This window comes from Rhinolophus hipposideros, assembly GCF_964194185.1.
Source record: "Rhinolophus hipposideros genome assembly, chromosome: 4".
Taxonomy (NCBI): Eukaryota; Metazoa; Chordata; class Mammalia; order Chiroptera; family Rhinolophidae; genus Rhinolophus; species Rhinolophus hipposideros.
The window spans coordinates 68,256,683-68,281,516 of record NC_138050.1 but is presented as its reverse complement, the minus strand read 5'-3'; the positions used below and the strand labels follow the sequence as shown (position 1 = coordinate 68,281,516).

The following is a 24,834-nucleotide window of genomic DNA, read 5'->3' as shown; positions in this document are numbered from 1 at the left end:
AAGTAGCCGTTTACTCAGACAATGAGTAGTTGGAAATGATAGTCAAGCTTAGTATAATTATTTCCTAACTCAAAGATGAAGGACTGTAGAAATGGAGTATTCTTACCTGCTCTTACCTCATTTCCTGCTCTGACATATACACAGGGAGACTGAGGAACTCTCCAGGGCAGGGCCTAATTCTGCCCTACCTTACAACATGAGTTTCACCAGGGCCAGTGCACCGGCACTTATGTAAGTGTGCATGTGTGTGTTCACACGCATGCACACACATGCACTCACATGCAGAACCTGCTTCAGATCTTTCCTGGACATTCCTTTTCTTTTCCTAGCTCTGAATTCCACATTACTTCATGCACAAAAGCTCTTGTATGTCAAAAATATATGTTATAATGCTGACCTAATTATATTTTAAATACTGTATCATGTTTTCTACATAAGTAAATTATACATGTTTGTACATGTGTACATCATATGTACATGTAGATATATTTTTGTAATTCTTGTTAAATTATATTTTAAATGATTTTACTAAACAAGAAAACATTTTAGTTGGAACATGGAGATTTGAAATTTTATCTAGTTGACCTGGGAACCTTTCCCTTATGATTTTCCTGCTCTGGGTTCATGTTAACAATGGTTTTGCCTCATCCAAAATTATAAATAACTTGTATTTAATGTGTTTGTAATTCTACTTTTAACATTTAAATTTGCAATTCATCTGTAAATTACTGTGGCAAAATTAAATATTTCCTACCACTAGAATCATTTTTAAATCCTAAGAGTGACCTTTTTCTGAAAAGACCAACTAGCTCATCTGATGAGCATGTTCTCTGATTCCTTGCTGTGCAAGAGAAGGGTATAGATGCCTCCAACCTCTCTTTCAACCACATAAGTCCATGTAAAACTCGTACTCCTTCTTTTATACACATAGACATAATCCTTCCTCTCCCTATTATTGAATAAATTTCCATTATAACTTCAATCTCACTCAGAAAAATAATCTTTATTTTATTTTATTGTAGTTAACCTGAAGATCCAATTCACATTTTCCTAGGGGTTGCTCATGAGCTGATGGGGACACGTGTTTGGGTGGGGGCTGGGCAGAAGCTCTGGTTTGGATCTACATCTGTCCTTACTGGCATCTAGGGTGTGCCTAACTCCTTTCTGTTCTTTAATGAGAAGTCACACAAGTGACAGCAAAACCTAGCTCTTATTTCGTGTTCACTGAGTCTCTTCTGGACAAAGTGTGTCATCATCTTGAGAATATTTCTGGGGCATGAAGACCACATTCGAGGGAAAGGATGGGAAAAAGCATGTAGAAAGTTGAACCACATAGCTGTTTTCATTGGTAACTCTTAAATATTGATTTCTGCTCCTCTTCCCAGTTCTTATGATCTATAGGAGTTTTATGTTGAAAAGCTGCCTGGACCATGGCATTGCGTGTACCCAGAGTTGTGGGTCCCCTTTCCCCAATTAAGCCATTAGCATGATCCTCCTTATCCTCAGACATCTCGAAAGTCGTCATAACTTCTTGATGGCTGAACTCCTTTGCTCCCTTTCATTACACAGTTACAGCTGTCTTGTCAGTGGCATTATGGCCAGTACAAAGTGAGTATTTTCTGAAAATACATTTGGTTATAAAATTAAAATATAGAAGAGTCTTAAAGTTGGAATTAAGGTAAAGATAATTTCATGTGGTTTCCTTGTTTGATAATCTAATCCAGGCCAGAGAAGAAATCAACTCCATTTCAGCCTTGGTTAGAAGCAACTTGCAACATGTCACACAGCTAAAGACTTTGGACATTGGTCTAGTGATAGCAGCAATATTCCAAATATCCCGTGATCTACAGAAATCTAACTCAAAATTGTTTCACAAATGCAAATTATACTCTAGCATAATTGTTTTAAAAGGAAATTGTACTTGGAGAAACAGGAATCTTAGTCATTTTGAGGTGCCTTCGGTCTTTCAGGTACTAAGTCTACTTGGGGATCATACTGGAGTTTTCTAGGTTTTAAAAACAGTGCTTACTTGATCAAGGGCTGATCCGTCTGCTTTTAGCAGCCACAGGCTTCTGGGCCTTTTAGGGTCAGAGGAAAATGCCTTCAGTTTCTTCTCAATACCGTAGAGGTGTGAAAACTTAGTTCCAAATCCGCCTCCTCTTGCTTCTGCCTGCAGGCGTTTAATTAGGTGCTTATCCTAACACCTTAGAACACACTTTCTGGATATGGCTGAATTCCCAAAACCATCACATTTCATTTTCTCATAGTTTTTCCAACTCCTCGAAACTTTTCTGTAAATGAGGCCATACAGACAAGCATTCTCTCTATGACCTCAACTTCCATTCAGAACAGAAACAGAATCTATTTCTTCTCTTATGGTTTGCTAGCATGAATGTTGCTGGCAGACACTCTTTCCAGGAGTCTCCTAATCAATATGTCAATTTCTTTTTTCTGTTTTCAGATGTCTAATTTTGTTCCTTATATATGTTCCTAGAGAAACCAAACCTTTTATCCCCTTCTTCAGAATGGCTGAAATATATTGGCGATAAGACTATTTGAAAATACTTCAAAACACACAAATTATATTCTTGTTCTGATTCAATATACTGTTTATACAAGCTATATGGAAGCCGCATGTGCTTCAATCAAGTTGATCATGATTAAAAGGAATACTTACCTTTGATACGGGTCTTCTTTGGATCACACATTGAGATAATTTGTGAGAGCGAAATGCTCTATCTTATCATTGTTTTTTTTTAAATGACTGATAAAATGGATAGTGGCCATAATAGAAATTATTAAAACCCCCAAATAGTTCCAAAAATATGTGCATATGCTAATTTTTAAATCTAAGGAAGTTCTGAATTTCAAACTTACAGCCTGGAAAACATTTGCAATATTGTTAATTTTATGACAGCTGTGACACTGTTTATTTTATGGCATTTCTATATGTAGTTTACTACAATTTTCAAGACTAAATTTAAAATATGAAAATAAAAAGTCAAAGGCAGGGACTTGGACTTTCTTTTCATGTATATTATGTTTTACCAGGAGCCTGTATCTCATTTATGTCATCATGTATATATTTTACAAGTTTGGACTCGAAAAGTGTGCCAAAATTTGAATGCCTTACACAATTTTTGAAAAGCAACTATGATATAAAATGCACTGACCTTTTAATTTTTCATTTTGATTGGTTATTGGTTACACCTTTGTAGCTCAGTAGGATTGTAAACAAGTGAAAAAAACCTGAATCTATAAAGGTCAGGAAAGTTTTTGTTAGTGACAAAATTTATGAATAAAATTATTAAAATTTATACATTTGCTTTCTGAATATTTTAGAAATAGATATCTTTAAAAATTAAATCAAATCATAAATTACCAAATACTTTTTTCTTAATTTTGTTTTAAATAAGCCTTGTTTACTTGTATGTTTTCTAAGAAGGTCATATTTCTTCACTGAACACCTTTCAAATTATTATTTTTAAAGATGAATGACATTGTGTTTGCATATATTTACAATAATGATACTGGAAAATCCACAAAGTTTAGTTTTTTATTGTTATTCAACGTATGTTTATGCTTTTACTAGAATACAGTGACTTGATGAAAAATATTCGTTTATCAAAATTGATATTGCAAAAGGAAATATAAACAAACAGTATAAATAAGCCTTCAAAGAAGGATAGAATCTTTTCATGTAATAAAATCTTAGTAATTCTTAGAACAGTCTTCCAGAGTTATCAGCCCTCCCACCTTACTCTGTACATAATGGAAAAGAAAATTCTCTTTGGTGTAGAATTATTCTTGAGCTCAAGTAAGAAAGGAAAAGATAACTAAAAAGAACTGGATATTACAACTGATGGGAGCAGTCAAATCACATTGTTCAGCAGCACTTATTGCTAGAAAATGTTTAGAAAAAGCCCCTTTTACTTAAAATTACACAGGTATGGAGGACATGACATTGGGAAAATGAGAAAAAAAGAAAGTATAGGCAGGGGTATTGCTGTTATAGCAGACCAGGTGACAATGAGAAGTAGAGATCAGGTGTAGAAAGCAATCAACACTCTTGAGATTTGAGAATGGGGAAAGTGGAAAATCGAACAGTTCGCTAGAATGGGTAAAAATGGTCACCTGCATGTCAATAATATATAGATTCTGAAGAGACTGGTTTAGGCAAACACACAGAGGGTCTCCACTGTGTGCATGAATCATTTTTGGGTCTGGTGGCAAGGAAGAGAAACAAACCATTATATTTACCAAAGCCAGTCTTGGGTTGAAGGGATGGATAAAACAAAAATTCAGAGATCCTTACTCCAGGTGATAGAGCTTTATTTAAGTATTTTGTGAAGGAAAAAAGCATACCAGTGGAAGAGTAAAATAGGTAATTATTTGGGATGGAGCCATAGGAAGTTAATTTCTAACATAGCTCTCAATGACCCTACCTCTTAGTATTCATGCCCTGTGTGATCCTCTCTCCTTACTGTAGGTTGGACCTAAAGCCTTGTTTCTAATGAACAGAATACAGCAAAAGTATCAGATGACACTTCTGTGATTAGGTTTTAAAAACTATGATTTGTATCTTGTCAAACCTCTCCCTCTCATGCTGTTACTCTCTTGCCCTTCTGCCTGTTTTGCTATGATAGAGAGATGCCATGGTGTGACATTCTTTATGGAGAAGCCCACCTTGCAAGGAAGTAAGGGAGTCCTCAGTCGAACAAGTTGTGAGGAACTAAATCCTACCAACAACCACGTGTGTGAGCTTGGAAATGAATCTTTTCCTGTTAAGTCTTGAGATGGTTGAATTCAAAGAGCTGCCTGACACACACACACCTGTGCACGTGTTGACACACAGACTATCACACGCACATACTAACACACACACACACACACACACACACACACACACACACTTCTCTTTCCCATTTTTATTGTTAGTACCCTCCTGGTTTAGAGCTAAAACTGACAATACAGAAAAGGTGTCAGTTATGATACCCAGATGACTCTGAATTGGCAATCTTCTTCCTTGATATTTAAGTGAAGTTTTGGAGGGATAAGGTTTTCCATCCAACCCTTAAGTAAAACTGTTTAATCAGCTGGTTATAGTATTTTTCCTAATATTTAGAAAGAATCAACTGCACAGAAGAATTAGCAATATTATTTGGGAAAAGATTATGATTAAAGGAAGAAGTGACTGCATATTCTAGGAAAGTCTGGGTGAAAGCTAAAAAAATGAAATGATAGATGCTGAATGTGTGAACGAGAAGGAAAGAATGAGGAGATAAAAGCTGCATTAAAAGGAAGCCAGTTTGCACCAAAAAAAGAGTCTCATGCTGCCTCTGGCATATATATTAAAAGATACGAATACCTGATTTTTAAATGAACATATTAGCTATTATAGTATGAAATTAAGTCTTATAACAATATTGAAATTGTCAGGCTCATTTTAAATTATCCACTATTATAACTAAATAAGGTTCTTCTAAATAGAGTTCAAGAACCAGAAACATATATAATGGTGCTGAGGGTTCAGTAGGTTAAAGATTAATATTCTTGAATCAACATAATAAAACTAAACATCCAACCACCAGGCATAGGTCTAGAATAGCAGATGCATCAAAATAGATTCCAGCTATCCAGGGGCACTCACCTAGTACAGGGACATGGGCAAAACATCAAGTAAACACTCAAAAAACCACTGTGATTGACATTCAAAATTGAAATGCATGAAGTTTGTATTGAACCACAGACGGTTTTCTGTATTGCTTAAAATTTTATAATGAGGATGAATTATTTACATAATAGTAAAAAGCTATTTTTGTAATTTTAAAATGGGAAATACACAAATACCCCCAAGAGCAATGAAGAATGTTATCTTTGGCAATATTCATAAAACCAGGAAGTTATTGGGCTAATTTGAGTCTCCAGCAAAATTTTCAGTCCCTGATGAAACGTAACTTAATGCTGAGGTGCTAAGGTCTTCATTTACCCATGCTCCATCCGGTAGTTTTTTTGACTTCCCCGGTTGAAATGTTGTTCTTGAGATTAATCTTCCTCTTGTCTTTAAAAACCTATGGCATATTGACTCACTCAGGTCTACCCTGGTCTTTCCAGTTTCTGCTGAGTCTTTTGACAAAAGATTCTGATACTTCTGTCATTCACTTCAGAAGAAATACTTCAGTTCTTCAGGCTAAAGAAAGATTATCCCAGATAGAAGGATTAAATTTCAAGAAGCAATGAAGTTCATTGAAAACACAACCTTAAAATATTGACACAAGAGGACATTTTGAAAATCTGAATGAGCTCTGTCTATTATAGAAGCTCTATCTATAATTAACACATTTCCCACAAAAAATTCCAAGCACAGATGGATTACCTGGTAAATTCTTCCAAAAACTTAAGGAATAAATAAGAGTAATCTTACACGAGCAACTTTTAAAATAAATACAAAAGAGAGACCACGTACCAACTTGTTATAGGAAGGCAGGAAATATTGACACCAAATATCTGACAAAGATGTTTAAAGGAATTTATAGGGAATATTCATCATGAAATAGACATGAGAAGTAGGGGTAAAGATAATAACTTTTGCTACATCTATAGTATCAAAAACATTCTTTCATGTATATGAAGTTCCTCAGGAATATGGATATATAATGGAAGAAGTCAGAATAGTGTTATTTTTGTGAGGAAAAAAAATGGCTAAGGCAGAAAAGAGGCTTCTGAAAGGCTGCTAATATTCTGTATCGCGATAATGGTGGTCACATGGCTGAAGTCATGTAAAAAATTATTGAAGTTGTACTCTTATGATTTATGCACATTTAGTATGTAAGTGTACTCATTTGTTAGGGCTACTATAATAAAGTACCATGGACTGTGTAGCTTAAAACAACAAATTTATGTGTCACAATTTTACAGGCTAGAGGACTGAAATCAAGAGGGAAAATCTGTTCCACGTCTCTCTCCTTGCCCCTGGACATTTACTAGCAATCATTGTCATTTCTTGGCTTGTAGATGCATCAGTCCAATCCTCCATCTTCACATGCATTCTCCCAATGCCTCTTCATGCAGTTTTTCATTTCTGCATGCCTGTCTCTGTGTTCAAATTTCCCCTTTCTATAAGGACACTAATCATACTTGATTAGGGCCCACCCAAATGACCTTATTTTAACTTGATTACCTCTGTAAACACACTATTTCCAAATATGGTTGCATTCTTAGGTACTGGACTGTAGGACTTAAATATGTATTTTTGCAGAAACACAATTCAACCCAATAGAAATGTCATAAGAAATTTATACTGTATATATATATATATATATATATTTTTTTTTTTTTAAATTCGTAAGTTAAATCTAGCAGAGAAAGGAATAGAATTGAAACGGAGGTCAAGGAGGTGTGCAATAAGCCTTGATGATATAATACCTATTTCTAAACCAAATGTTAGAATGGCTTGAAATATATTAGAATTGAAAATTTTAGAGCTATGAGACACATTTGGGAACTTCCAGCCTTTTCTTTTTCCACCTGAAATATTTAGGTTCAGCGGGTTAAATGATTTAAGGTCACACATTTCAATAGTTAATAGAAACATCTGTTCTAGAATCCCAGTGAAACACCCTCTTAACTCCAGCTCAGGACAAACATAGCCTCAAATTTCATCCATTTTTCTCAAATTATTTCTAGAATATTTAGGAAAATCACATTCCCTTAATTCTCATTTGACATACATTTGTCCATATTTTTATAGTTTATGTAAAGAAAGCTAGATTAAGGGATTTTCACTGCAAAGGTGAAAAGCAGAATGACATCTGCGAAGATACAACTCTCGTTGCCATCTGGCATACACCAGGGTGTCATACTAAATGGGATCAGAATGAGCTTTTGGAAGTAAACCTTTAATAGACTGGGAAACTTTGGGGGGGGTCTTCCATAGAATGTCTTAATAGAGCATTTGAGAATGAATTCTGCACATCTGGCTAATGAAAGAAATCTAGATTAGTTGCCAAAACCAGGTTTTAAATGAATTTGTGCAATCTTTCACATTTCTTTGTAAAAGGCAATGGAAATTTTGATGAAGTAACAAATAAAATCTTTTATAATCAGGGAGTCCTTGCATTAGCAATATATCATGACTTATGTCTCCCTCTCTCCCTCTATCCCTCTCTCCCTCCTGTCTTATTGCTTTTTAAATTTCTTTTCATGGCATCAGTCTTATTCAGATAAATGGTTAAAGGACAATGGTTACAACACATAACAGTTGATTGCTATATAGCTTGTACTGTTAGAAACGCATTTAGATTTTTTAAAAAGTGGCAAGGAAAGATCTAAGTTAATAATGGAAAATGTTAATTTCTATATTTTTGATAGAAATTACATGACCTTTTTGTCATTAGAGATAACTGAGCTGCTAGTACTGACGTTTCTGTTCTTTATGACTGAGCCAGGTAAAGCAAAATTTAGCAATGAGTTGAGGGAAGAAAACCACTCATTTCATAACATGTAAAATGTATCTATATCATTAACTAGAAAATGTATTTAAAGTTAAAACAACCTTTATAATATGGGTCCTGATTTACTTTTATATGGTGTTTAATAGAAGCCTGATTTACCAGATGATAAGTTTTCTAGAATTCATCTTCAATCAATCCATCTATGTTTTGGAGTACTTTCACTTGTTTTCCTCAAGAAAAGTAGATGTTCAGTTTTGTTATATCCTTACCGTGGATATTTGATTGCTGTGCCCTGTAATGTCAACAAGATGATATGGCATTGATAGGCAAATGGCTAGGCATGTTTTTAGCAGAAAGTTACTAATACTTTTACGTGTTGCAACGCTCATACCAGGCAGAGGTGGTTTCCTGAGGTAATGCAGGGCACAAGTAACTGTACATTTGGGGCAAATTTTCATGATAGTCCATATTACTTTGGCACATATTTAAACATTCCCCATGCATATAAAGAAGAGATGCAGACTTTTGAATGTTAAAAAAATATATATATATATATTCCTCAATGATAAACCACACAAAGAATAATGTAAATTTACTCTGTACCTAAGAAATGCAAAATAATTAAATTATTTAATATCTGATCATTCTTATTTCGAATGTCCTTTAATTTCAGTTATAGACTAACCTGAATCAGTTAGCAACCTGGATGGTTACTGTTCTGTCTTATTTGTAAGTACCAATATGTATATGTGATTTATGTGTGTATATGCTGGTGAATATGTGACAATGATTTAGAAAGTTATTAATAAATTATCTTAGAAGTAAGATAATGGCATCAAAAATACTTCTCATTTTTTATGTAATTGTTATAATCATGTTCTGTGTAATTCAATATTTGACTGAGAAATTTGCACTACACATCTACTTATTCTATTAAATACGTTACATGTTTTTAGTTTACTTATGACCTCTACTTTCCTTCTTCCCTTCTATTCTCTTGCTGCAGGGTCATTATACATTCCTTACTCACAAAATATCCTTGTTTCTACCCCTATCTAGCCATTGATTGTCGATACATTTCCAGCTACATTAGCATGGATATTTTGGTAGAAGGCTCTGGCAATAACTCTGGGGTTGTCTTGTGAGAAAGTTTTTTTTTTTTCCTCGTCACCAATTCTCCTCAGGTTTTCATATAGATGTTTTGCAAGAGCCATGGGAGAACTGATAATATTTGGTATGCACACTTCCTCTTTTTGTCCTACAATTTTTTGAGTTCTATTTGAGGTTTGGTTTATTTCCATTTCCATTTTATTCCTGCACTTAACCATTAGCTTTTAGTTTTCACTTTCCTGTGAGGTACAATTTAGAGTTTGGACGAGGACCCACATTAATTATAAACGTATCTGGTCACTTTTGATATGACAGACTGGGAGATGGAAGTGGCCATGCTTTGAGTTGGAGATAAGGATCAGGCATGGTAGAAAGGCAACATACAGAATTTTATTATGGGAACAAGAACAAATGACTTATTTAGAGTATTAAGACCAGAGAGTGAATGTAATAAGCCTCCTCTAAGTTCAGTATTCTATTTACAAAATCACAAGACTTTGTAAATTGCCAGACTGCGTTGCATATACCAAATACCAACAGAACAGTGACCTTTCAAATTACTAGCACAACAGAAACCAAGATCAGAAACCTCAAACTTAAAGAAAACACTGACACAAAATTCTTCAGAAATGACTTCTGTGTCTGGTCAACTTAACATAACAAGACACATTGTAAAATGTGTTTGGCTTTTAAGTAGCACAGTCTATAAAGGCCTAGCTGCTTTTGAAAATATAAATTTGGAGACTTGTAACAGGTTACGTGGATAAACTATTTTCTAAATTTGAAAAAAGAGAGTGGGAAAGTTTGATATAAGAAAAATATGTAAAAGATTACTGTAATAGTGAGGAAGGTAAAAATATGGTGCTGTGTGTTGGGGTGTAGATGAGGGCTGAATTGTAGTTTTGGAGAAAGGGAAGTTACATTGCAAAAAAATAATGAGAGCATGTTATATAAAGAGTTCTTTTTTTTTTTCCAAAGGCCTCATTTGAAAATGTTACTGAGCTATTTTAAAAATACTTCATGAGAAATTTTGAATCAGAGTTCTACATTTAAAATGTTATGAACTTCTATTGTTTTCTTATTTCCCATGTAATTCTTTACAGGTTTCACTTAAATTTATGAAAATGAAGATACCAATAGCTTTATAACAAAATTAAACTCATACATATGTACATATCTGCATGTACATATAGAGAGAGAAATTTTTCAGTCTATTCTTAAAATGTATTATGTGGAGATCCTTTATTAATGAGAAAATAAAGTACAATTTTTTTTCTATATCTTCAGTTACCAGGTTGGAAAATTTTGTGTCAACATTTTTATTTTCACTTACATATTTTTATCAATATTATAAAATCATAAAAAAGCAGATTTTTACTATGTCCCCAAGAATAAATAACTACAGATGCATATATAATGACTAAGACTTTCTAAACACATATTTACTTCTTGTATATCTATGTAAATGATTGCAAGAGGATAGAGGAAATATTTTAGAGACATATCCTTCGATTAGAATTTTGAAGCTCATTCAGTTGCTCTCACATTTGGAGATTTTTGAATGTGATGAATATGTTTCTCTTTCACAGCAAACATGTTGTGTGTGTGAGCCACTTATATTCGGATTTTATTGTGTTTGAAAGGCTATTGCAACTGTGGGATATAGCCAGACAGTAAAAAGCAAATTGAGTCTACTGAGAGATTAATTCACCAGCTGAAAGAAATACATTTGCCTTAGAGTCATCAGATATTCTACCCACCAAACTCATTCTCCAACATAGCATCCTTAATGAGCTTCCTAAACCAATTAAGCATAAGCAGGAAGCATCAGTCATCAAAACTGACTATTTTCAGCTAATCAGCTGAATGTACAAGCTGTGTGGCATTGAGGAAAGGAGGAACACCCTAAAACTTGTGTTATTTTGCACTCCATTCTCACTTTGTTGACTTCTCAATTTTATGGATGCAATGTCTTACACAGAATGCTGTAAATGAGCACAGTGCTTTATAGTGTGTAAATGTCAACCCTTGCATTATTATTCAGTAGAATAAAATGAGTTTTAATGGGCTTAAGTGATTTGCTTAAAGGCACACAATTAATGTATAACTGGGACTCAAAATCATGCCTTTTCCTCTATTGTTTTATATATGTTTTATATATGTATACATATAAAACAATAGAAGAAAAGGTGATATATATGTAGGCTTTTTATCCTTCATGACAGGGTTGAAGTGTTCAAAACGCCATCATCTTTACATTTGGACAGACTCAGAGAGGGCCAAGGCAGGATGAAGAAAAAGAGAGACACTTTTACTGCCATGTGAGCTTCCTTATTTAAAGACGGAATAAGGGGATGGGTATCAGTTCCTACTGGTTATAATGATATAGGTAAGAAACCATTACTGAGCACTTAACAATATGCTAGCACTTTATATTATTTAACCAAAATAATAACTCACAAAACCTTCCAATTAGAGATTCTTCCATTTTAAAGATGCAGAAAATGTAGGCCCTGAGCAGTAATGTTAAATTTATTTGGGGTTTTAAGTTTTGAAAATTCTTATGATATGTTCTATATTTTATGAATATATGGAACAGCTATTCATGTATGTGGTGAAAATGAAGAGATATTTGTCACAGTATGTGGCATGAGTGTATCTACTATAATATGATTGATTTTCATGTGTCGTTTATGGAAATTGGCTTCATTATTCTATAGTCATTTTATTTGTGTATGTTCTTTTAATTATGCACATGTGAAAATGCTTTTGTTTTATTAAAGTCAGTGGGGAATGGCTCCTCTTTGATGAAAGTTGTTTAAGAGTAGAATGTGAAATAAAACTTGCTCATGACAATGAAGCAACAGAGCTGGGTTGTGGTGGGAGATGTTTTGTGCGCTGTCTCTGAGAGGTTTTGGGGGAAGAGATGATTGAAAAGCACTAATCCTCTGTGAAAGAATAGTGGGAAATTTCATTACCTGATGACCCAAATTCGAAAGCAAGGGTTTCCTTTACAAAAAAATAATTTTTTTGCACAAATCAATTATTTGAAAATATTTCTATGTATTCATTAAAAAGGTTAATTAAGACATACCTTTTCTTTTTAGTTTATAGTGATTAGTATCGCAAACAAGCATATTTGGGAAGTATTTCTTCATATGATTTTTCAAAGTCAAATTTTTGTTTAACCAACTTCTTTGATGTTTCCAGAAGCTCAAGAATAATATTGTTTTAACTTGTTTCTTGTTAAGGATTAAACAGAAAAATAATTTAGCAAGATCACAAAACTACACCTTTAGTCTATTTGACTTCAGATTATTTCTTTTAATTTTATCTTGTTGGACATTCATAAATGCTAACTTTGAAATAAAGTAAGGTATACATTGAGTACTTTTTAAGCACTAAAACTATGTCTTCTCATTTGATATGAATGTATATCCTTCAAAATATAGATGTTTCATAGTATGTATTCAATAAATGTCATTGAATGAATAATGAATCAATCTGCCTGTCAGTAAGCATAAATCCAAAGTTATTCTGGAATATTACAAACTCTAAAGATATTTGTGAAAGTAAAATCATTTTACTACGTTAGGTATAAAGGTCATTGAAGACAGGGTAAATATATGTAATAAATTATTTTCAAATTTCAAATAAACTATGTTTATTTAGCATCTACAATGTAGAAATCCCTGTAGTCATGATGGGGTATATAAAGATGATTAAATCATGGTCTCAGCTTTGAGAAACTTACCATTAAGTCAGGAGAGTGAAACGTGCTCAAGAAAATTGTCAGTAAATGGTACACTTATTTAAAAAATCAGAGAAATATTTATGGAATACAATAAAAAAGATATTTGAGTTTAAACTTGAAATGAGATATGGCACGATGAGTTGAGGAAGAGAAAACAGGGTATTCCATGCGGAGGAAAAACAAGAATTGGAAATGAAAGTATAAAACAAGTATAAACAAAATGGCAAACATATAAATTCACACAATTTCTGTTGGAAAATCAAACTGAATGCTCTGTGGGAAAATTTGAGTGCTGGGGGACTGTGTTTAGACATCAGTTCTTTAAAAAGTATATTATATGGGACCTTGACAACAGGCTTAATTTGAACTTTTTATAAGGCATCATTTCCAAAAATATGTCAATGGGTGTTGAGAGAGGGGAGAGGTTAATTTGCCTACATAAATTTGTAAAATGTGAATTTACAAGGTGAATCTCAACTAAACAAAATTGCTTATCGTAAGATTCTTCATATGTCTTTAGTTCATGGATAAAACAAGGGGACGTAATATGAATTTCCCAAACACTTTACCACCAAACCACCTTCTATGACTCATCTATCTGGAGTGTTATTTGTCTTCCAGACATGTGTTGGGAACCAGTGGTTTTTGACAGTAAGAGCATTAAGGCAGAGAAATGACATGGTGAAAGCGCTATTAGGGAAAAATAATATGGAGGTAGTGCTTGGGAGAGTCTAATATCTCCTGCAATGAAGGAGTTGGGAAGATAAGTGGTAGTGATACATTAATAGTAGAGATGAATGGTTCTATTTTAATATACAAAGTAGTATAGTACATTTTATATCCAATCGCTGCTTAGATACTAACTACAGAGTAACAAGGGCTTCAAATAGACTTGTGTGTAATTTGTATACAAATGAGAGCACAGTCTGTCAGGATGGGTTCCCATCCCAAAAAGAGGCTAAAAAGAAAGAACAAAGGATTTACATTATTACCTGAAACATTTATGTATGTATGTATGTATGTATGTATCTATTTATCATCTATCTATCTGTCTATCTATCTATCTATCTATCTATCTATCTATCTATCTATCTATCTATCTATGGTCTGTCTATCCATCTATCTGAAATATGAAAAGAAAGATGAGCAATCTCTGAAGAAATCAAAATAGTTTAGTCCAAAAGATGTGGGATTTTGAATAAAGCTCTTACTGTGAAAAGTCTACTGTTTTTGTTGGTTAGAAATTTGTTAGGAATTGTCACCAATTAAGTTTTATTATAATTGTGAAGGTGAAAATGAACACTTATGGATGTGTGATGATTGAGAAGTAAGGAAATGAGCATTACAAGCAGAACCTGCATGCAGAGGAGACAGAGATATTGACCTTACTAGCAGGAGATGGGGTTATTGGGGACCTGGGAACATGAATCAGATAGATAAATTGATTATAGGAAACAACAGTTATATCTCAGAGATTTGGAAAACAGTGAAAGGGAATGTAAAAAGGCAGAGAAACTGAAAAGTAGATAAAACGCCAAATCCGATAGCTTATTTCCAATGGCATAATCTCAGCAAGCTGGTGTTTTATGGATATGTTAACCATTTTTTTCTGGGGAATATGTTAGAGAATCAAAAGAGACCAGACAGAAACTGCCTTGAAATAAGCATAGTCCATTTGGAGGTTAGAGAGTATTAATTTTCTATTGCTGCATAGTGGAATCCCACACGTGTAGCAGTTTAAAAAATGTCCATTTATGAACTCATAGTTCTGGAGGGTATCAATCCAGAGGGGCTCACTGCTCAGGCTTCTCTGCTCAGGGTCTCACACTCACAAGCCTGAAGTCAAGTTCTCAGCCAAGCTTGACACAATTAAAGGCTTTGGAAGACAATCTTCTTTTGGGCTCAGCTAAGTTGTGGGCTGAATTCAGTTTTAGGAATGAGGTCTGGATTCCGCGCTGGCTGAGGTGGATCACTGTCAGCTCCTAGAGGCTGCTGGTCGTTCAGATCCTTGCCACAGGACTTTGCACACAATCCCTCACAAACCCTCTCACAGCTTCCAAGTTTACACTTTCAAGGCCAGCAGCGTGCCCTTGAACACTTTCTGCCTACCACAGATAGTTTAAATTAAATTAAAATATAGTTCTGAAAAATGTGAATTCACATTCCTTAGATGTGTCTTAGGGTGTCACTGAAATGACCTAGAAAAGAAATATAAAAAAACAACAGTTGTTTTTTTCCCCCAAAAAAATATGTTCTCTAATATCTTTGCCAGTTAATATAAATAAATGAATAATGCTCTGACATATAATGTATTTAATTGCTGTCAACCATAATCAATTTCTTAAAATACAAGTTTTGTTTTACATGCACTATCTTTCTGTTTGCATTTTTGAGTTCAAATTCATTGGGTTTGAGTTCAAATTCATTTTGTGACTTATACATTGTAGTAGTTGTTCCTGAGATTCTGTCTTTGTTGTGGCCAAGGTACCAGTGAAATATTATAATTAGGGAAGAAAAGGGGAAATAAAATGAAAATGAGAAACTGTTAGGACAGAATGTCTGGAGCAAAAGGGAATACACATCACGAGCAACTCTGGCTTTTGTTATACTTGTCAGGCAATACTTTGAAAAAATGTAATCTAGTCATGTAATTGAATTTTTTATCAGAAAAGTCTTTCACGTAATGTGTTGTGGGTATTTAAATAACACTCTAATAGAATATATAACAAAATAGATATAATAATCAAAATGTTTTAATTTTTAATGTCCCCACACTGTGCAGAATTATATATATATATAATATAATGTATTATATATACATATGTATTATATATACATGTATTATGTACATATACATTATATATACATGTATATATACATGTGTTGTGTATATATATATATATATACATGTATAAAAGTGTATTATATGTATAATATATATACCTGAGCCATTGTCATACACACACACACGCACACACACACACACACACACACACACACATATACCTGAGCCATATATATATATATTTCTAATAATAATAACAATGGCTCAGGTATATTATTGTCCCTATTTTAGATATGAGGGAACTGAGTTATTCAGTAAATTGCACTGTAGCCTATGTCTGATGGTTACTATATGTCAGAATCAGGATTTAAATCTAAGTATGTTGTACCTCAGAGACTAAGCTCTTTGTGATTACGCTAGTAACAAATGATAAATCTTATAAAATCATACCATTAGTCTTCCTTTCCATTTTCAGATTTTGAATTTGTGTGTGTTTTGTTACCTATCTGTATCTCCCCATTGCCTTACTATCCTTCCCGAAGTAACATGCACATTAGTGCATTAAACATCTTGAAGAAGCTTTGTTTCACTTAACTTTGCCTAAATTCAATTCACCATGAGAAGCCTTTTTAAAATTAATATTTTAAGTACAACTTGGAAAATGCTGATAAACAGAAATAAATTCTGATAAGAATTTTGAAATTATTGTCAAGTTGTTTTAGCATTTTATTTTTGTTTGGGGAAAATTCATTCTAAGGAACTGTAATATTTCAGAATTTGTAAACAATTTTGTTTTAATTTTGAAAGGTGATGAATTGTTAAAATCTAGTTGCTTAGTGTAAATGTTCTTAAATGCCAAATATATTCGTCTTGACTGAGAATATTTCACTCTATGTTTTTCAGTATGAAATGCTCTACTTGGGTTGTATGTTTAATTGTTGTCTGCTAATCAATGCTATTATTTAGAATATTTCTTAAAAGTAACAACCCTAATACTTTCATAAAGCACCCTGAAAATTTAAATGCCCATTAAGTTTTCAGCCGAGGTACATTTCATTCATAATATAGCAGTACCCTCTAGTGCTCATGCTTGGTCATGTGTTTCGCAAATTGCCTTAGAGGGGTAAATATCATATATTGGATCATTTTACTCAGCTTTCCCTTTAAGTGAAGTATTCTATTATTTATGACAAAACCTCTTTGAAAAGGAGTTCAGGCATTTATAATATTATTCAAAAGTATTACCAGCACTTCCATGCTCTAGGGAAATGGCTATTCCATCTATTTTGCTCATAAAAGTAAATGAGAACCAAGTACCAAGAAGTTGTTCATATTTAAGTAATTTGTAGTAACGGAAGTAGAACTTAAGTTTTTTGTTCCAAGGTTCAGTTCTGTGCGATATGCGTTGGACTCCATATTTGATCCAAGAAAGTTTAAAGCTAAAAATGTATACGTCCAAAATTCTAGATTCTTTTGACTGAATCTTTCTAGAACAACAGTACTCTACTTTTTGAGAAATTTTAGACTGCTGGTTTACAATACAGCACAATATTGCCTATCAGGCAGTATACTGCAAAGGTAGTTATTTTGTAGTGGAGTTTCATTTATCATGATTAAACATCATTTATTCAAAAACAAAGGATTCTCTAACTGAACTCCATGAGCAAGAAGACCTGGTGTTATTTGCTTAATAAGCATTATCCAAAACAAACAAACGAAAAACCAGAAAGCATTATCCAAAGCTTTATCATAGAACCAATATGCAGATCATAGCCCCCTTTGACTGTAAGACCTTGCCCATTATTTATTGTAATTTCAATAGGTTTGATTTTTCTTGTAGATTCGAATTGGTAAGGTGTCTACATGAAAATAGTGGACCCATGTAAGAAAATAATTCTAATTTCAACATCTGTTTCTCAATAACATTCTTAGATGACCTGAATGTGCTCTTAATAAATGTTTTTTGTATCCATATTTAGTTGTTACAGGGTAGGTCACCCAAACCCGACAAGTGGGAACTTCAGATGGGCAGTGGTGGTGGCCTGGCTGAGCACGTCAGCGGGGACTGTGATGATGAAGATGGTTGTGGGGCATCAGGGAGTGGAGAAGTCAAGAGGACACTAAAAGTCACAGACTGTGAGTGTGTGGTTTTAACACCACTTTTAAAGAATTGATTTTGAAATATAACTAAGGATAATTGTTATTATGAATGCAAATAAATAATGACAGTGAATTTAGAAGCCTATTGGAGGAATTATAAATGAAAATGTACTTGTTTTTAGTTATTTTGGATGTGCATTCTTGGATTTTTTTTTATTTTTATCATATGGCTTTGAATAGAAATTACACTTTTCTATAAAAAACCAAAGAATGATAATCAATTTTGATAATTAAAGGTTTTAAAGTGGGATGATCCTTAGGGCATGAAATAACTGGTATGGTGGATTAAATATCTATTGTTAAATAATGTGAAAACAAGATGGATAAGTCCCACTAAATAATAAAGTTCTGCAATTTTTTTATTATCGTGCCATAATATAAAATATATTTTATTTTATTAGGTATTCAGCATAGTCATATTGCAAAGAAATTGGTTAAATGGTGAGGTGAAAAAAAATCTACTTGGCTTTAACTGTTATGAATTTTTCTTCCAAAGTAATTCCAGGCAAACATTAAAATCATTCACTTTGTTTTGACTATATGAGTTTGAAAACCATTTCTGCCATTGCTGGACTGGTCACTACCATGAAAATGGAACTGCCAAATTAAAAAAAAAAAAATCACCACATAAATTTCCTTTCCTGGTCTTAACATACAAAATGAGGAATATCGGTTCTCTACTCTTCATTGTTATATACATGCATTTGCTCATATGAGTGAGACAACTGCAATTATCTACTGAGAAAGAAGGGTAAAAGTAAACAGAGCAGTTAACTTTCAAGTATTCATTTACCTTAAGTTATACCAAAAGCAAGTACTTTATAGAATAAACTTCTGGACCCGTGCCCTATGTGAAAGCAAGTCTGATAGTCAGTCTCCCTCCTAATCACAAAGGGCTGCTTTGGACCTGTTTGACATGTCTTTTCATGACTGGTGGAACAAGGACTCATTTACATTTTAGTTCTCCTATAGTGAATTTAGAACACTACTGTACTTCAAGCATCAATACCCCATTCTTTCTAGGATCTTGTCTTGCAAGTCAAACATCTTGGTTAGAGGAATGAAAGCTAGAATAGGTATGAAATCAAAGATACGATATAAAGAAATATCTTTTCTTCTTAGGCAGTAATAAATTTAAGATAGAAGGTAAAAATGTGCTGGAGCAGCAATTGAACAAGGGGCCACAAAATTCCTTAATGTATTAATACAATTTCCTAGTGAAAATTAAATATCTTCTACTCTTGTAGGAGCAGATAAGGATATATGTTCGTGTTATTGGTTTTAATATAGTTTATCACAAGAAGAAAACCAGGTTTCAATTACGACTAAAACGGACAGGTACGATACAAGCAACTATCTATCAGAATTGGAAAAATTTAAGATATACATGGTTTGCAGCAATTCCAAGCAAACAAAAAAAAATCCACTTATAAGTGGTTTGCCTATTGTATTTGTAAGAATTTATAGCTGTTGCCTTTCAATTTTTAATAAGTGGTTAGGAAACCACTGTATATAGCATGCTGAAATACAGAGGGATGGGGAGAGTAGCAAAAGGTAGGTCAATTTCTATTTTTATCATGCATTATAATATTTTTCCTGTGGTTTGCTAGTTTGATATATTGATAAAGCAAGTTAAAACAGTTTTACATGATCTTAATGACTAAAATATTGTGCTCTAGAAAGTCTACTATGGTATCATTTGTGTTTAGAACTTGAAATACACCATTATTTCTGCCTTACACTTATGTTTATTCTTTATAAAATACCACATAAGTAGAACACAGTTCATTTGTCACCTCAAAAGTGAATTTATTTATTTATTTCTACAATTATAATGAATAAAACTAATATTGTATCCTGTAAATTTAATGATTTTGCTCAATTTCTGAAGATGTTCAAGTTGTTAAGCATTAATCGTTACTTGCACTGATTCTGTTGATTTCAGGCAATATAGGGTTTTATATATATCAATATGTAAAGTTTTACCACCAAAATATTTATGTATCTTTTAGGTATCATTGTGTTGTCATCACCAATGGTATCAAATAATTTAACTTTTTAAACTGTCCTTAGCTTTTTAAACTATCTTTATTTATATCCCACCTGTAGACTATTATTAAATGTTAACTGATAGGTTTCTTATAAAAAAACAGCCATCTATACTATGTAGTGTTCACTCTTAAGGAAATGAAAATATTTTCCTATTTTAGTTGAATGATTTTAAAATCCCCATATTATGGAAACTTCTTTTATATTTTTTATTGAATTGAATTTAATTCACTTATATAGGTATGTATATTTCACTAGTAGCCTGAAATTGCAAGATTGAATTTTTTTATTGAATTTATTGGGTGATATTGGTTAGTAAAATCATAGATTTCAAGTGTACAATTTTATAGTATCATCTATATATTGCATTGTGTGTTCACCACAAGTCAGTTCTCCTTCTATCACCATATATTTGACCCCATTTACCATCTTCTACCATTCCCTTTCCCCCCTTACCCTCTGGTAACCACTAAACTGTTGTCTGTGTCTATGAGTTTTTGTTTCTTCATTTGTTTGTCTTGTTTGTTTGTTACTTTGAGTTTTATATCCCACATATGAGTGAAGTCATATGGTTCTTCACTTTTTCTATCTGACTTATTTCGTTTAGCATGACAATCTCAAGATTCACCCATGTTGTCACAACTGGCAGTATTTCATCTTTTCTTATGGGCAAGTAATACTCCATTGCATGTATATATGTACCACATCATCTTTATCCAATAATCTATAGAAGGACACTGGTTGTTTCCAGGTATTGGAAATAGGATAATGCTGCAATAAACAGGATTACATATACCTTTACGGATTAATGTTTTCAGATTTTGGGGGTAGATACCCAGGAGAGGGATTGGGTCATATGGTAATTCTATTAATTTTTTTAGGAACTTCCATACTGTTTTCCATAGTAGCTGTAGCAATGTGCATTCCCACCAGCGGTGTGTGAGGGTTCCTTTTTCTCCACAGCCTTTCTAACACTTGTTATTACTTGTCTTGTCGATAACAGCCATTCTAACAGGTGTGAGGTGGTATCTCATTGTGGTTTTGTATTTGCATTTCCCTAATAGCTAGAGAAGGTGAGCATTTTTTCATACCATAGTTTGCATAACCACTTTTGAATAAGCCAGGTACTATATTTTGCTGTGTATAATGAGCTCCCATGTATAATGTACACACGTTTTGGGCCCCAACTTTCAAGGGAAAAATCTTTTAATTTTTTAATTCAACTTTTTATTTGTTTACATTTAGGTACTTGTTTTTTGTATTATAAAATAATTTTAGCATTTAATTTTTAACATATTATGATACAAGGGATTTTCTGTAACAAATAAGTACAAAACACCAGTACAGATACAAGGTACAATAAATTTTATGTACCGGTAACAAATTTATGATATTTATGCATCATATAAGGCCAAGAACTCTTCATTGTGACAAGTTCATCACAAGTGCAGTAAAACTGACTATCGTATTCCGGGGTATTTTTTTGCATATGGACATCATTATTGATTTCTAGAGTTATACTTTTAACTCATACGCATAAATTAAAGAATTAAAAACATTTATATAATTATGGAATTAGTACTACCAATGTGTAATGCGCATCCTTAATTTTTCCTCACAAATGTGGGCAAAAAAGCGCACATTACACATGGCAAAATATGGTAGATCTGTTGGCCATTTGTTTGTCTTCTTCAGAGAGGTGTCTGTTCAGGTCTTCTGCCCATTTTTTAAATGGATTGATTGTTTTTTTTAATGTCATTGAGTTTTTATGAGTTCTTTATATACTTTTCATATTAGCCACTTATTGCAGGTGTTGTATCTTGATAAGGTGGTTAACAATAATAATCTCAGGAATAATGATTTTAATCACAAGTTTTTTCAGATACTAGACTTTCAAAAATGGTAAGGTGATTTTAAGTCTTCAAATTTCTGAAATAATCCATCTTTGCCTATTGTTGTATTCATCATTATTCATATGATATTGTGTAGCATGTTTAGCAGTTTTAAAAATATTTTTACTTTAACTGAAAACTCTTTATATGATGACTAAGTGTATTAGGTGTGTGTTCAAATGATTTATTTCCCAGTATTGCTCCAAATATGTATATCTGTGTATTCTTTTTAAAATGAAAATTTTATCAAATTACATTGAAATAAAGTGTGTTCAGTTAACTTTGCAAAGTGTTGATAAATAGCCCATTATAGATTATCCCAAATATAAGAACATTTACTGAAAACATCTAAATAGCTTATCGTGTTTACCTTATTTGGTCATACTAAAAATAAATCATATTTATAAGGTTATTTAGATTTAAACCTTTCTGACATACTGAAAATTATCTTGAATAATGACTGTACACTTTGATTTATGCTTCAAAACTATCTAATACTGAAGGATCATATAAAACTCTGCATGATACAACCATAGAAAAATTCACCAAGAAACACTTGCTTGTCCTGTAGAATGTCCAAAATTGTAAACATTTTGAAATTGTCATCCACTGTAGTTTTACACTACTGATGAAAATTGTACTAAGTAGAAATGAAATATATGTCTAAGATCAATTTTTCAATTAATATGTAATCACTATGAATATTATTCTGATTCTATATTTCTATTTTGGTTTCTAAATAATTGAGACTCATCATGCATGGCTGCTTGCTATTTTGTTAACAAGATTGTTTAATGGAATCTGGATACCTAATGAATCACCTAAAATCATCTTTCATTCTCTTGAAAAGTTATATATCACAGTCAGGGATTTAAATAATAGAATTGAAATAAAAGGGTTTGTCCTTGAATGCCTAAGGAATGATTTTCATTGTTTTGGCTTAGACAAAGAACTGATATGAAATCACTGAGGAGAAGAGGAATGACTTATTAATCAAAGTCTAAGGAACCTGCTGGCATGCATCTCTGATCATCCACCTAATCCGCAAATCTCACAACTAAAATTATACCACGCCAGAGGACATAAAATAAAGAAGTTATGGTCTTTTGTGATTAGGACAATGCTAAGTGTAACTGTCTGATCAATGGAGGTAGTAAGAAATTAAAATTTAAGAACATATCATCAGATATATTTTGTCATGACTTGCCCAAAGTCATGTAGCTGTCAATAAAACCAAGAACAAACCGTATTTATACCCAGATCTATTTTTTATATCATTCTGTTGCAAATAGACAGAATGTTTACCTAAACTGCTATATTCTTCTTCAGGATTAATTGATAAAATGCATCATGTAGGAACAAGTGGTATATACTTTCAGCTCTTTAATGACTTCCATAACTCTATTGTGTAGATAGAATACTTTCATATAGCTTATTGACCAATTAAGTGCTCACTAACTATAAATAATTAAAATGAATAATAGAGCATGGGATCTGGGCACTCTCAAACTCTCTGGTGTGTATAAATCAGTTGAGGCTCATGTTAATAAGCCAAGTATGATAGAGGGGTCTGAAGTGGGCCTCTCCTTACGTGCTCCTAGAAGATTGTGTTGTAAGTGGTCTAAGGACCCTGCTATGAGGAGGGAAAATGTATGCCCTTGTTTATTACAGCACTCATTTGTATCCCTAAAATAAGTCTCCATTAAAGCAGCATGGACTCTTATAAAATACTATCTACCGTTATAGATTAACATTACAAGAAAGCATCACAGCACTAGGACATCCTACACTATAACCATTGGCTGGGAATGCTGACTTATCCTATATGATTTTCTGATATCAGTCTCTGATTGTTTTTAGCCTTGGATTTAGCCTTGGGTTATCATTTCAAATGAACTTTTCTTCTTTTCCTTCTTTTTTTGATATTTCTAATCCCATTTCTAATTTTTCTAATTTTGATTTATATTATTATTTGGTATTTTATATTCTTTTCTTAGTATCTTTTGCTCACATTCAAATAATATGTTAAAATTTTGGTCTATTTTTTCTTTTTTTTCCAATGGTAATAACCCATATTTTCATATCACCCATCCATTTTTTTTTAATTAAAGTTTATTGGGGTAACAATTGTTAGTAAAGTTACATAGATTTCAGGGGTACAATTCTGTAATACATTATCTGTATCTCATATTGTGTGTTCACCACCCAGAGTCAGTTCTCCTTCCATCACCATATATTTGATCCCCCTTACCCTCATCTACCACTCCCCTCCCCTCTTATTCTCTGGTAACCACTAAACTATTATCTGTGTCTATGAGTCTTTGTTTTTCATTTGTTTGTTTTGTTCTTTTGTTGTTTTTGGTTCATATACCACATATCAGTGAAATCATACGGTTCTCTGCTTTTTTCAACATGTCTTTCTGGTGTATTTCACTGTACAGACAGGAGCAGAATACTGTTTTTGTTATAACTTTTGTTATATGGGAGTTGATCACAATCCTTTTCAGTGGCTTAAACTTATGTGAATTTCAATTTTGTAAATTTTTAGGAGGAGGCTTGGTTCAGATAGATTTTTTTAAATTTATTGAGTTTCCAGTCATGATGTTTTCATGTAGTGTTAAAAAACATATG

At 32.9% G+C, this 24,834-nt stretch overlaps 1 protein-coding gene across 1 annotated transcript in view; it reads left to right on the top strand.

Annotated features, from left to right (window-relative positions):
* Positions 1-24,834, top strand: part of GPC5 (glypican 5) — a 1,240,359-nt gene that overhangs the window by 604,555 nt on the left and 610,970 nt on the right. The window contains exon 7 of the mRNA XM_081046138.1: positions 18,082-18,238. Coding sequence (XP_080902264.1) covers positions 18,082-18,238 — 157 coding nt within the window. The remainder of the gene's footprint in view (positions 1-18,081; positions 18,239-24,834) is intronic.